This window comes from Crocodylus porosus, unplaced genomic scaffold, assembly GCF_001723895.1.
Source record: "Crocodylus porosus isolate Cpor-Errol unplaced genomic scaffold, CroPor_comp1, whole genome shotgun sequence".
Taxonomy (NCBI): Eukaryota; Metazoa; Chordata; order Crocodylia; family Crocodylidae; genus Crocodylus; species Crocodylus porosus.
Window position 1 is genome coordinate 196,751,911 of NW_017728906.1, and position 14,108 is coordinate 196,766,018.

Here is a 14,108-nt window from a genome sequence, read left to right on the forward strand (position 1 = left end):
CATGGAGAGGGTCCAGAGGAGGCCACTCACATGATCAGGGGACAACAAGGCAGGCCCTATAAGGAGAGGCGACGGGACCTGAACCTGTTCAGCCTCCACAAGAGAAGGCTGAGGGGGATCTAGTGGCCTGTTATAAACTAGTCAGGGGGGATTCCCTGTTCCCCCGAGCACCGCCAGGAGTGACCAGGAATAACGGTCACAAGCTGGCAGAGGGTAGATTCAGGCTAGATATCAGGAGCGCTACTTCACGGTCAGGGCGGCTAGGATCTGGAACCAGCTTCCAAGAGAAGTGGTGCAGGCTCCTACCCTGGGGGTATAGGAAGAGGCTGGATGAACACCTTGCTGGGGTCGTTTGACCCCAGTACTCTTTCCTGCCACGGCAGGGGGTCGGACTAGATGATCTCCTCAGGTCCCTTCCGACCCTAGAAACTATGAAACACACAGCAGCACTCGTTCCCAGGGTGCCTCCTGCCAGAAGGGCATCCAAGGAAGCTGGGCTGTGTGTGCACAAATAGGAACATATCCTGGCAACCAGAAAAAGCTGGAGACTCCCTGGCCATAAGCAGCAGTTTGCTAGGGGATATTTACACTGCTTCTAGGGTGCCTTTGAGAGTGCTGCTTGCAACGACCCACTCAGCACACACCTGAGCCTGGAAGTGAGGCAGCGAAGCCAGCTGGTGTCTGGAGTGTGCAGAAAGAGGGAGGAGGGTTTGCTCTAGAGCCATGATCCAGAGAGCACTGGGCCTGGAGAGTACCTGCTCCCGGGCCGTTCCCTGGCTACCTTTGCTCCACCACTCACTAAAACACCCCGTTGCTGGGTTCAGTGCAACACCCTCCAGGTGCGAGTGTGGACTCAGCCTTACCAAGTGGAAAGCTTCATGCGAGTGCTGGAAACTCAGCAGCATGTACTGCAGGACAGACAGGGCCCCCTCCCTCACGATGGGGTACAGCAGCTTGGAGAAGACCTGTAGAGAAGAAAAAAAACCACATGAGAAGGGCAGAAGTGCAAGGCAATGTATGCTGCTGAGGCACAATATTAAACATGGGGGCGTAGGGTCTCTTTAACCCATGTAGCGACACCTCTACATGACACTGGAGGCTCTCTGGTCTGCTCAGGTCCAATAAGGTAAGTAAAGCAAGGCCTGCTTGGTACCTGGTGGGAAAGTTGGAATCAGAGCCAACAACAGCTGAGGGAGAAGGAAGGACAGGTCATGGACATGGGGGATATCTGCAGATTCGGGAAGATGAAGCAAACAAGCAGAAAGGCTCCAATATTAAGAGCGTGGCCTAAAGAGCTCAGCCTGCCCAAGACCTCATTGGGCTTGGTGCTGCCAAGAGAAAATCCCTGCCTTCATGAGAGTGGGAGAAAGGAAGCAGAAATGCTGGGGAGCTGAGGCACAGTGATGAAGTGACTTGCCCGCATGTCACAGGGAGCTTGTGGCAGACGTAGGGATGGTCCTCAGCTCTCTTGAGCCCTGGGGCAGTGCCTTACCCACAAGGAGCAGCAGGGGAGGCGGTTCTTATGCTACCTGAGGCCTAACTGTATAAAGAGATTCGAGTGGCAAGAAGAGGGAGAGGAGAAGAGACTGATGCGAGTCTATGGGAGGGTTTGACAGCAGTTGCAAGAGGAAAGGGACCTCCGTATTGGAGCTTTATCGCCTGACTGAAGCTGCTCTCTCACTGCTGGACATGGGGGCTGGGACAGCTCCCTCCACTTGCAGGGGGCAGAGCACAGCACAAAGTGGAGCAGCTCGTTATCCTCCTCTCTGCGAGTGTTTCCTTACTCTCTCTACAAGGCCGTAGACGGGTGCCTTCCACCCCTGACTGCAGGACCCTGCTGTGGCTCAGCCAATGTGTCAACTATCCTCCCTTCGCTCTCCAGGATAAGGTGGGGGCCACAGGAGAGAGGCTGGCTTGGTAAGCAGGCATGCTGGGGAAGAAAGGAGCATGCCTTAGGGTCCAGAATTGCATGGAGAAGGGCCCCTGCCAAACTGAAGACCAAGGAAGGGACAGGGCAGGAGACAGGGAAGCCACGAGTAAGTGGACTTCGTGCCACTGAGACCCAGACCCAGCTTGGGAAGTCTTAACAAAAAAGGAAGCTGAGGAGACCCCCCCTGCTCCTGGGGCAGCCACAGGGCCGACTCCGGGACAGATTCAGTACATGACCAGGACAGAAAGGTCTCCAGGCTTTTCACCAGGAAATGAAGAGCCAGGAGATCCAGGGTCTATTTCTGACCCTGCCACAGACTTTGCGTGCCAAGTCATTTGATTTCTCCATGTCTCAAACGTCCTTGCAAGGGGAGGACAACACCTCCCATCTCTCAGAGGGCTGCTGAATACTACGCTTCCAGCGTGCCAATACTGCTCCTCAGTGTGCCCTATGAGACCCCTTCCCCTCGCACACCGGCCTGCCCACATCCGCTAGCTGTACAAGCCTGACGCCTCTCTTCACATGCCAAGAGACTTCCTTTGCGACACACCTAGCGTGGTCGTGAACCCGTCCCCGCTCAGATTGGCGGGCACTGCCATCAGGCTAAGCCTCCAGATGGGAGACACCAGCCTCTTCCCAAGCCTTCAGACAAACTGGCTTTGAAAGCAAGCTGAGGGCTAGAAGCCACATCCCCCAGAGTCTCGTGTCACAATTTCAGAGACAACACCAAAGGCTGCAGAAGCTGGGCTACAACCCCCAGAACCACCGTTCCCAAAGCTCCCAGACCCCCCAGGTGTTACAAGCTATGCCTATTCCTACTCCATAACAATAGAAGGAATTAAGACCAAGAGGAGGAGATGTGATGTTCCTTTCCAATTCTTTGGTGCGCGAGGGGAGGAAGCAGGAGCCCAGGCAGGTAGCCACAATGCTTTGTACTTTTGTAGTGAGATTCAAGTAGTAATTATCTCAGTTTTACAAATGGGGAAAACTGACACAGAGGGGCAAATTATCTAAAGTGGCCACTGATTTGGGGTGTCTTGCTGGAGATGTTTGGGACCTGATTTTCAGGTAGTGCTAGGTACCACCACCCCCTATCATTGAAGGAAATAGAAGATCTAGGTTTTTAGCACCTCTGAAAACTAGGCCCTCAACCTTGGGCCTGAGGTTTCTGAAATCCACACACACTGAAGAAAATGCTGCTCTAACTGACTTGCTTGAGATAACATACTGAGCCAGCGAGAGTCAGGCAAAGGACAGTGCTACCTCCCAGTGCACTATACCATCCACTCAACACTGCCTCCTGCTTTTATGCATGTGATGCTTTTCTGGAGGTAAGACTCGCTGTTTGGAAAGTTGCACAAAGCAGGCTTCAATCCAGCAGTCCACAGACAGCGACAGAATAATATCGGTATAGCCTGCAGTGGTATGAAAATGCTTGCACTGATCCCTCCAGTGGTACAGTATATTCTATAATGCCCCTTCAACCGGTGGATTCAGCACCGATGTCGACACATCTAATTGTAAGCCAGTTGCAAGCTAGAGCAGAGGCAGCTCTCCTTCTGAAGGGGAAAGGGCGGGAGGATGTCTGGTTCGTGGGCATGTCTGAAGGGCATACTGACCTTTTCAATTTTGGAAAGAGTCACTTCGATCAAGATGCTGAACTTCTTCACTGCAGCCAAACCCTTCAACAGAGCAATGATCCACTTGTCTATGTTCTTCCCTAGAGGCCAAGAGACCCAATCGATCATCCTGAAATAGCAAACAAATGCTATAAATATGTACATATCACATACACCATGCACAATCTAAATGCTATCCCGAATAAAACTCTTGGCCTGGACTCTGAGACGGCTCATAAAGAAACAGACCCCAGATAAACTAGTCCAGCTTTTACTCAAGGCCCAGGCCAGGCTGGCTCTGTGGCTACTCAGAGGGCTTGATCCAAAATCCATTGAAGGGAGCGGGAAGCTTTTCCATCAACTCCAAGCAGTTTAGGATCAGGCTTAGAGGGTAACTGTACACGTGCTCTGACACATTCTGATTAGACTTGATTAATCAGGCCTGCCAGAGTGCACTAGTCGGAAAGCTCCAGCATGCTGCACCGTCTTGTATATTCAGCATCCCCGGTTTCAAAACGGTGACAGGGCTGCTTTAACTAAAGTTTGTCAAATGTAGTTTAGTTAAAGTGCCCCCACCACCATTTTGAAATGCAGGATACTGAATACACAGGAAGCTGCAGGTGCAGCTGCTCACCTCCTTCCACTCTCTCTCTCCAGCAGGGTTTGCCCTGCTAGTTATGTCTCCAGGCACTATGAGGGGATACCCATTCACCCTTACTGCCACCGTCCCCGGCTGACCTGGGGATGTGGCAAATCCTAGGGATGCTCCTACCCCCGACAGCTGGGGACTGTGGGGAGTGGCTGTGTGGGGTGCAGCTCCCAAGAGCCGCTCTTATTAAAGCACCCACCCTGGGGGACATGTATAGGCACCCATAGAGCTGACATGATGCAGTTATAAACTGACTGATGCTTTATGGACCTCCTCCTGGATCTTTCAGATAAAATAAGGTCCTGTCTCCTTTACACAAATACTAAACCCCTCAATGCACTAAGAGTCAGTGTTCCCCTAATAATCCTTCCCCTATGTCCCTTACTGCCAGTCTCGATGCAGTGGAAACAATCAGATTTTGCAACTTCCCCCTTGAAGGCTCTCAGAGCACTTTGCAAGCTATAGGCCTAGCTTGTCAGGTGGGCACCAATTTGGGGTGCCCAGCTTTGAGATACGCAGGCCTGATTTTCAGAGGTGCCTCTAGATGAAGTCAGTGGGTATGGTGGGTGCTTAGCACCCCTTAAACCCCTCCTGTAATGGTCATAAGTTGGGCTCTCAAAAACTGATGCTTCCAAAATTCAGCTAGTACTTCTGAAATTGTGGGCACATATAAATATAGCACCACCTATATCTGACACAGACATCATCCACCAAGCCACACTGAACAAATCAAAACAGCAGGCATCAGATATCAGGGATACAGAGGACTCAAGGGCACTGTGTGCAGGAGACATTTGCCCCTAATGTCTTTGGTGAGTGTATCCCTTTCTCCAATAACTGCTGTAGGGTGTGCTGACTATTCTGTAGCTATTGCCTTCCCACCCCATGTGTTTTCCTTACATTGCTCTATGTAAGTAGCTTTCTAAAGCATTTGGAGGCCTGGACCCACAATACGTTTATACTAGTATAGCCTGTGCTTACACTGCCAGAAACGAGACAGACACATGACATACATTGGAGAAAGCCTAACTTACTAAAATCTGGAATATAATCATAGGGGGAAAACGACACTGATATACATGACAGTGACAGCTGTGTTAGTGATGATGTAGCCATGATGGTTCAGGAGATATGCAAAAGGCATGTGTGATCTCTTTTATCGAACCAACTTAGACAAGCTTTCAGATATCGCCTGAGCAAGGGTACTGAGCTCCCCAAAAGTTTGTCTAAGTCTTCCACAGCCGAGCAGTCGATTCAATAAAAGAAACCACCCACAAAAATCCTTGTCAGGTGTAGCCATAACATGTCCACTTATATCTCTAGATAACCATTTGCTCAATGCAAACAGACCACCACCACCACCTGGTGATGAAATGGTATAGTACTATCTACTGCAGCAGCTACCCCAGGGAAACGGGTAATCTGTCCACTCCAGGCACCAGTATGATTTAGCGTACAAAGATTAAGTAAGTTATGTCAGTATTAACATGGTGTGTGCGCAGGCCCAGAGATTAAAGGTCTTGTGTACACATCTAAATATACCGGACAAGATGGTTCCATGTGTGCACACACCGATGCACAAAAATCCTGTTTGTGGTGTTATTCAAAGTGGTCCCACTCAAAAGGGAGGGTGGGCATTACTGTAGCTGGCAGGAGCACCCATCAACACTCCACCAAAACTTCCCCACAGCTCCTAAGTGAGTCTAATTAGGTTTCCCAGGCTCCGCTTAATGTTTAGCTAGCAGTGAGTAATCATTTACTCATCATCATTCATCCTTGCACTGGATCTGAAAAGGGAAGCTGTAATTGATTTTGGGACAGCTATTTTTAGAAGCTGGAGCTCTTAGTGGAATTATCGATTAGCGTCCACGGCAGCATCTGGGCGTAGCTCCCAACGCAGAGAAAGAAAACAACATGTAGGACGGGAACTGCAGTGAAATACAGCCAGGGCTTTGTCTTGGACTGCTGAAGCCGGCACAAAGAGCCCACCCCGGCAAGTTTAAAGAGACCTGCATGCTACTGAAGGGCACTTCTGTGCTCAAGCATTGGAGAGGGGACGGTGTAGGCACTGGAGGAAAGCAGGGAGCAGCTTGTCTCTTTCCAGATTTAGACACATTTATGCTAGCAAAGGTGGAACAGACACACAGCATATGGCCTTACACTGGTATAATATAAGTCACCAACCCCCTGTGTAAAGTCACCTCTAAAAAAAAAAACTGCAGTAGCTATACCCTGGTTGTCCCAGGTTGTGTGTTGCATGACCCCAACTCCAGGAAATTTCAGCTTACTATCCCAGGGGTAGGGGGAGTGTGATGGAGGGGGGTCACACCCCTCCTTCTGCTGCGTAGCTCATATACCAGTGGCTCTGGTTCCCCACTAGCCCAGATGCCTGGGGTTCCTGCAAAGTCCAGGTTGCAAGAGCAGCAGATGGGGACTTTTTTGAATCTGTGAAACAGGTCCCCCTCCTCCCTCCAACTCTCAGCATTGTTTCTCACCTCCTTCCACTCTCTCTCTCCAGCAGGGTTTGCCCTGCTAGTTATGTCTCCAGGCACTACAAGGGGATACCCATTCACCCTTACTGCCACTGTCCCCAGCTGACCTGGGGATGTGGCAAATTCTAGAGATGCTCCTACCCCTGATAGCTGGGGACTGTGGGGAGTGGCTGTGTAGGGTGCCAGGCTCAGCAGCAGTGACAGCATGCAGGCCCCTGCTCCCCATCTGCCCTCAGAGGTCATCCCCCTTTCCACCCCCACCAGCTGCAGCTGCAAAGAGCAGCTGTGCAGAGAGCCAGGTTGGCTGGGAACACCAGCAGTGACAAGAGGTCCCCCTTCTTGTACCTGCTCCCTGCCCAGTCTCCTCAAGTGTCTCCTACCAGCTGAGAGCATGCACAGGGAGGGAGGGAGGGAGGGAGGGAGAACTCCTGCATCACCACCGCTCCTGTTCCCAGCTGAGCCCAGCACCCTGGATAGCTGCTGGCTGCGGCAGGGCAGGAGCAGCTTCTCATGTTCCCAAGACAGCCAGGGACAGTGGCAGCAGGGGGCAGGACCCCCCTTCCTGCAGCCAGATGTGTTACTGGCAGAGTTTGCAGCCTGGGCAAAGCCTGTTGAAGACTGAGAAGGAAGGGGAGCAGGTACTGATAGTTGGTGGTGGGGGGATACGTACCTGCTTCAGAGACTCAAAAAATTTCCCTGCTGCTGCTACTGCAATGGGGGTCTGTCCACTGAGGGCAAAAGCATACAAGGTGTTGGGGGTTCAGCATGGCTGCAGTGCCAGCCACAGCTCCTACACCCCGCTTTTCAAAATCTTACCTCTGCCTACCCCCACAGGTAACTATTGTTTCAGCTTACTATCTGCTCCTACATTGTCCAGTGCTGAAGTGCTGCAAAAGCAGCCCACAGTCTGCTCCACTCATCAGCAAGTCTGGCAACATGAAACAGTGAAAAGAACAAAGGGCTGCAAATTAAGTCGTTGTAGAGATGTGTCATGTGTCTGTACCCCCAGTGAGAGACCACAAAATGAAGCAGCTCCGAAGAAAGCAGGTGGGGAAGAGTTTAGTCCTAGGACATGGGCCTCTAGAGGATGTCTGGTGTCGCCAGGGTGAAGGCCACATCCCCTGCCCTCCCTGAACTACGTATACACAATGTCAGACAGTGTGGTTCAGCCAATATGGCTCATTCACTGCATTCTGGACCAGCTCCCAAGTCAGTTGGTCCAGACACAGGCAGTCATCACAAACAGTGCTGCAGATTGGAGACAGCAGGGCGAATGCTGGTCCTGCATTCAGACAGAGGATCTAACAGACCAGAGAAGCCCCTTTGCACATGGGATGCAGCTGAGTTCAACTGCAAGTAGAAATAGGAAACAGTACAGCTTTGCTTTATTATGTTCCTTTACAGACCTCTATGTTAGGCATTTCTGTACATTTTTGGTGCTCAGCTGGAGGCTATTGGAAGGGGCTGATTTTCAGAGAATGGATTCTCAACGTTTTCTGAAAACTGGGAGTCGTGAAGCTGTCCCAAGCTGGGCACCCAATGTCCCTAATCGCTTCTAGAAACATTGCTTCTGCAGCCCAAAGTCCTGAATGCTTTGATCTAGAATTTTGAAAAGGGAGATAGATGCATGTAGTGAAAGGCAACGTCACTTTTAACATAACACATTTCTCTCCAATTAAAAGGGAAGCTAGCTTTTTTAGTAACGCTTTTAAGGGGTTAGCAGTATACTATTCAGTTAATATCAAGGCAAAAAAAAATATAAAACTTTATTGGAATGTGCATTCGTTCGCTGGATAATATATTAAAAAGTTTAAAAAAAAAAACATAACACAAGAAACTAGGCAATTTTGGCCACTTTTTGTCTCTCACTCAAATTCACAGGACAAAATCTAGTATTCTTGTACATCTCGCTGGTGTTTCCAATGCTTCATTGTCAGTTATTTCTATACCTGAGTTAATATTACAAACACCCCAAGTTAAAGTTTTTAGCTAGAGATATAAGCATTCTGCAGGCTGTGCAATAACAGAGAGACATTACCAGGAATAGCCAACAAAACAGAAAAATTGCAGAAGAAAGGATGGTTTGAATAGTGAAGTACCAAGGCCATTAAAAAGAACGGAGGATTGTTAATGCTTGTGGAAGAAAAAGACATTAGCAGGACTCAGGTAGATGATCATAAGCCATGAAGTCAATTGACTCTCTCAGAGCTGCCCGATGGGAAATGCCACTGCCCCTCACAGGCAGTTGGTTTTAAAATTTGGATTGAGCAGGAATAAAAAAAGTGGGGCTCCCCTCCTTGATCTGCCCTTGTTGGAGAGTTACACAGAAGGTTATCAAAATGTTTCTTGCACTCCTGATGCCCACAATATGAGGGCTGCATAGGACACCAAAAAAAGAAGCGTCCCTTTCTAAACCAGAGTCCTGGAATGAAACTACTGTGAATATCTGAAAGTTACTGATGCCCAGGTCATTCTCTGGACACACAAGGACCCTTCAGAAGCGTCTCCTACCTACACCTCCAGGATCTCCTACCTACTAATCGCCGTCATCATCTGGGCATCGGTTATGCTGTCATCATTGGTTAGGTTTCTGATGACGCCATCCATGAGCTCCAGAGGAACATACTGGACCACACTGGCCAAGGCATTGGATGGAGCTTCCTGCTCCTCTGGAAAAAGAAATGAATAAGAGAACCCAGCACTGAAGTTGTTAGTCACCACCTAAATCCAGTCTGGGTGGGAATTCTTCTATCTTAAAGGTTAAATCCTGTCTAGCTAAAAGATGATGATACAGATCAGCAGAGCACCATCAAGTCAATGTTTGTCCCTCCTAGAAGGATCCCTTGGCTCCTAACTCCATTCAAGCAATAGCAGATATTATGTACGATCACAGCAGACACTCTGGGAGCAAGGAACAAGGCAGACGCAGAGGCAGCAATCTACTGATTTGGGTATTGGCAAAGCAGAAGCCCACCCCAAAGGCCAACAGGAGACCAGCTGCTCTGACCCCTCCTCAAATTCATGCTACCTTTGTGTTTGCTAATTATTCTATGCAAGCCACAATGGGACAGGACTGGTTTATCTGCACCGTGCAAGGGAAAAGGCCAAGGGTGAGGTTTCCAATAGCAAGGAGGACCCAGCTCCCAGCAGCATTCAAACCACAAGCCATTTCCATTTGAAGCAAAGGAACACCATGAACAACGGGGAAGTAGCAGGCTCCCTCACCCACTGGGGGCCAGCCATGAAGAGGGAGATATTCTCAAATACCATGAAGGCCTCTTAGCCATCAGCCTTTACATTGGCAGCATGCTTACCTGTTTCAGCAACCAGAGGGGGCTGCATTTCAGAAGCCAATTAAAAGGTGGGCTTATCCCAGTCATTATTCAAAGGAGCCTTTTATTTATTTATTTTTTTTACCTGTTGAAGAAATGATTGTGAAGAGCTCTTTTAGGGATGGGAGGATGGCGGACGTCTGAGCTCTCCAGATTTTCTGCAGCAGTCCACTCACTTTGTTCACGTGGTCTAGAAACTCCATGATCTCCTCCTCACCCTCCGAGATGCACTGGAACTGCCCGATGCACCGTATTAGCTGCTGGCAGAACAAGACCTGGTGCTTGCCGGTGGGGATGCACTGAGGATGCTGCATGAGGAGTTTACCGATCTTGGCGCACTGCTTGGGTCCGGGCCTCTCGCAGACTTTCCGGAGCACTTCAATCTTCAAGAGGCTGAAAATATCATTAGCTGACGGGCTGTCCAAGATGAACTGCAGCCCGAGGTGGATGTAATCCAGCACATAATGGCTCCTTTTCCCCAGAGGCCCATAGCCCTCCTGGAGGAGGCTCAAGAGGAAGCGGACATTGAAGAACTCTTCAAACTCCTCCGGATGGTAGTGGCCATAAACTTCCAACACCTCTTTTCCGATCTCCCTCTTGTACTTGGTGTCGCCTGTGAGGTAAAGCTTGGTGGAGAGCTCCAGCATGGACCAGCACTGTTCGCTATCCATGGGCTGCTTTGCTGCCTCAATGACCCGTCTCACAAGTCCTTGCTTCACATTGTTGGGGTAAGAAGACATCACCACGGCTTCCAGGATCTTATCCATCTTTGCTTTCAGATGCTGAAATAGTGACACAGAGGCATATTAGCTCAGTCACTCCCTTGCCTTTCCTTGACAGCCCAAAGTCACTGAGCCCCCATGTTCCCTACTGACTTCAGGAGGACTGGACTCCAATTCCTGTGGAAGTCAGGCTTCTTTGGTTTAGGGGCCTGAATCTACAGATAAAAGCCTCATCATAATAAAATACCTCAACGTATAAAGTCTACCATGAAGTCACGCACATGCACATAATTCTGATGTTAACGCAAGCTGATGCGTTGGGGTAATCTGCTCGCTTCCCCTATCCCATGGTTCACCCACATGTATTAACCTTTCCTCACAGAGTCACAGCAGAGGCAAACAGCTTTGCTTATTCCCCTGTGCAACGCAGTGTTAAATCAAGAAATAAAAAGGCACAGCTCAGAGCCGATTAAGAGATCTGGGCACTAATCCTCAGACCAGATACAGCCTTTGTGTTGCTGGAACAGCATAAAGGAGCAATAAATCTGTCCTAACCTGGTTCCCTGGGACTTTTCCTCCACCGGGATAGTATCACCTGGCCCTATGAAACCCTTTGCTGTCACAGCTGTACAGGAGGTATATTCAGAGATCCACACCATTTCCTGGAACAGCCCCTTTGAGCTGTGGAGAGCTGCTGTGTAGTCACACAAGACTGCTCCAAGTTGCGACGAAGACCTCATAATGCTGCAGAGGTATCTCAAAGCCACATGATGCCTTTGCGGAGCATAGCTGGGCCAGCCGCCAGAACTAGGAGAGCTTTGCAAAGATCTCACCTGCAGGACCATCAGCATCACTTCTACCCCTGGAGCTCAGCTCCAGTAACTGTGTTATAAAAAAAAAGTCTTTGTTGTCACTCAAGGTCTCTTACTCTTTTCCATATTGGTTACGTTCCAGAATATTAAGATTGCCAGACATGAATCTTAAGGAGAAGTTTGTGCTGACACTGATCAAAACATACCCCATTTGAGATGCCCTTTGTTAGGTTTTCACAGCCTCCTGACTCCCACAACTGGAGGCATTTTTCTGTTCGTGCCTGGAAGTCTGCCATTACAGGTCATCCCCAGAGCTCCTCTGCATGGCTTCCAATGACTCGCACCGTATCTCCAGTCTACCTGCCTTGGTAGGCTTCAGCATAAAAGCCAAGCAAGCATCAGTTTCTTGCAGATCTGTTGCACGTATTTCTTCACCTGAGCTTGCACAGGTGAGAGGAAGTGAGATGAGATCACAGTTTCTTGTAGGAGTGAATACAACTCCATGGCCAGTTAGGACATGTCCAGTAGTCCCTATGCCACATGCTAGGGCCACTCGATTTCTCAGCAACAATGAAACCCAGAGCTGCTTGCTCTAGAAATGTGGGGGGGGGCATCTGCTGATCATAAGAGTCTTCATTAGCTTTTAGCAGCATGCAAATCACACACATGATAAAACAAGCTGATGTCTTGGGGTGATCTGCTGTTAAGTGTACAGTCCTAGGGACATTAACACACCACCAATAAAAGTTAAAACATTTTGGGCGCTATTGCGCCAGACTGATGGAAGATTAAGGACATTCCAGTCCTGTGTGCTCACAAACTACTTCCGAGATCCAGATGTGGAGCATGGACATACACCCAGATACAGCATTCATTTTTGTCCAAGGCAAGCACTGAAAGCTACAGATCCATGATGGAAGCAACCCAACCCAACCCAACTGCAGACTGCTTAAGATGCTGAATGGTGACATATTTTAGTGTTTGCTTGCATCTGCTTGGCTAGAGTGGACATGAAAAGAAGAGGCAAAGGAAGTAAGCAGGCAAGATTATGATCACAGGCAAGAAGAATTCAGGAGTTAAGAGAAACACAGGTTAAAGAGAAGTCAGGTCAGGGTCACTTTAAATCTTTTAGTGGTTTTATATCTGCTAAATCTGGATTACAGCAGACATAGCTGACTTCACAGATTAAAGATAGGCATTTCTGCTTACTAACAAGATAGGAATTTGCACAAGACTTGCAAAGCAGACAAGGTTGGGTTCAAAGGTTCTTTTCTAAGGAGAGACAATAGGTTGTAGTCGAAGGGAAACTATCCAACTGGAGGAAGGTTACTAGTGGAGTTCCTCGTGGGTTAGGATTGAGACTGATCTTCTTTTCATATTTTCTATTTTTTGTGCCAAAGTCACGAAAGGCAGATGCCAATGAAATCTTACAATGGCACAGAGCTGGGAGGTATCATCAAAACGGAGGAGGATCAAAATATCACACAGGGAGGCCTGGATGTCCTTGAGAACTAGAGTAATGGAAACGGGATGAGATTTAACATTACAAGAGCATATGCACCTAGTGGTGCTCATGAATTCAAAACAGCAAAAGAGAACGATGAGCTACAAGCAAGATGCAGCCATGCAAAAAGCAAATCCAATCCGGGATGTACCTAACAAGGCATTTCCAGTTGCAACAGGGAAATGCTAGCACCATTTTACAAGGTCCTGATGGGACTTCACCTGAAGCACCTTGCATAATCCTGCTCGAGTGTGTTGCAAAAAAGGAAATAATACAAGACTGGAACAGGTTCAAAGACAGGCTGTTATGACGACCAAGGAACAAAGGACCGGTCTTACAAGGAGGAGACTAAAAGAACATGGTTTGCTTAGTCCAGCAAAAAAAAAAAAAAATGGAGGCTGGGAAGAGATAAGTTGCTGGCTATAAATACATCAGGGAAGTAAACAGTAGCTAAAAGCACAATGTTGGCACAAGAACAAATGCATATGAAGTGGCCATGAATATATTTAGGTTGGAAATTAGAAGGTTTCTAAACACCAGGGGAGTGTAGGTCTGAGATCCTTCCAGTAGGAGTCATGAGAGAAAAGAAAAAAAAATGGAGTTGGACCAGTTTATTAAAACAATATGATATGGCTGCCTGCAAGCAGGGACTGGACTTAACCCCATCCAGTGTTTTAACAATCCTTGTGTTGGGAGAGGGGCCAGGGAGGCTCCCTGCCTCTTCCTCCATCCTCTGGTTGAGGACACCAAAGGAAGGTCACTAGCAGAAGCAGCTGCGAGGTGGGCGATACCTCTGCTTTGAAGGAAACATCCCTTCCTGTCCCTTTCTAACTGGGCAATAGCCCATTTCTTAGGGGAAAACGTTAAGATTTGTTCCAGATGAATAGGCAAAGCCATGAAGTCGGAGTGAGAGAAAGGCAGGCATGAAAGGTGGCCCTGTCCAAAGCCTTTAATAATGTACCTTGATGATGAGGGCAAGATGTTTGGAAGCAATACACAGCACAGTGGAGAGGCCATGATGGGACTTGTCACGGAGTCACAGAGGTGC

The 14,108-nt window shown here is 48.7% G+C and overlaps 1 protein-coding gene across 2 annotated transcripts in view; it reads right to left on the reverse strand.

Moving 5' to 3' along the window:
- USP35 (ubiquitin specific peptidase 35) overlaps positions 1-14,108 on the reverse strand; it is a 35,992-nt gene that overhangs the window by 10,877 nt on the left and 11,007 nt on the right. For both annotated transcript variants that reach the window (XM_019530423.1, XM_019530422.1), the window contains 4 exons: positions 10,108-10,804; positions 9,224-9,359; positions 3,550-3,679; positions 864-965 (listed from right to left, as the gene is read on the reverse strand). In XM_019530423.1, the coding sequence (XP_019385968.1) occupies positions 864-965; positions 3,550-3,679; positions 9,224-9,359; positions 10,108-10,789 (1,050 nt within the window). In that variant the 5' untranslated portion in view covers positions 10,790-10,804. The remainder of the gene's footprint in view (positions 1-863; positions 966-3,549; positions 3,680-9,223; positions 9,360-10,107; positions 10,805-14,108) is intronic.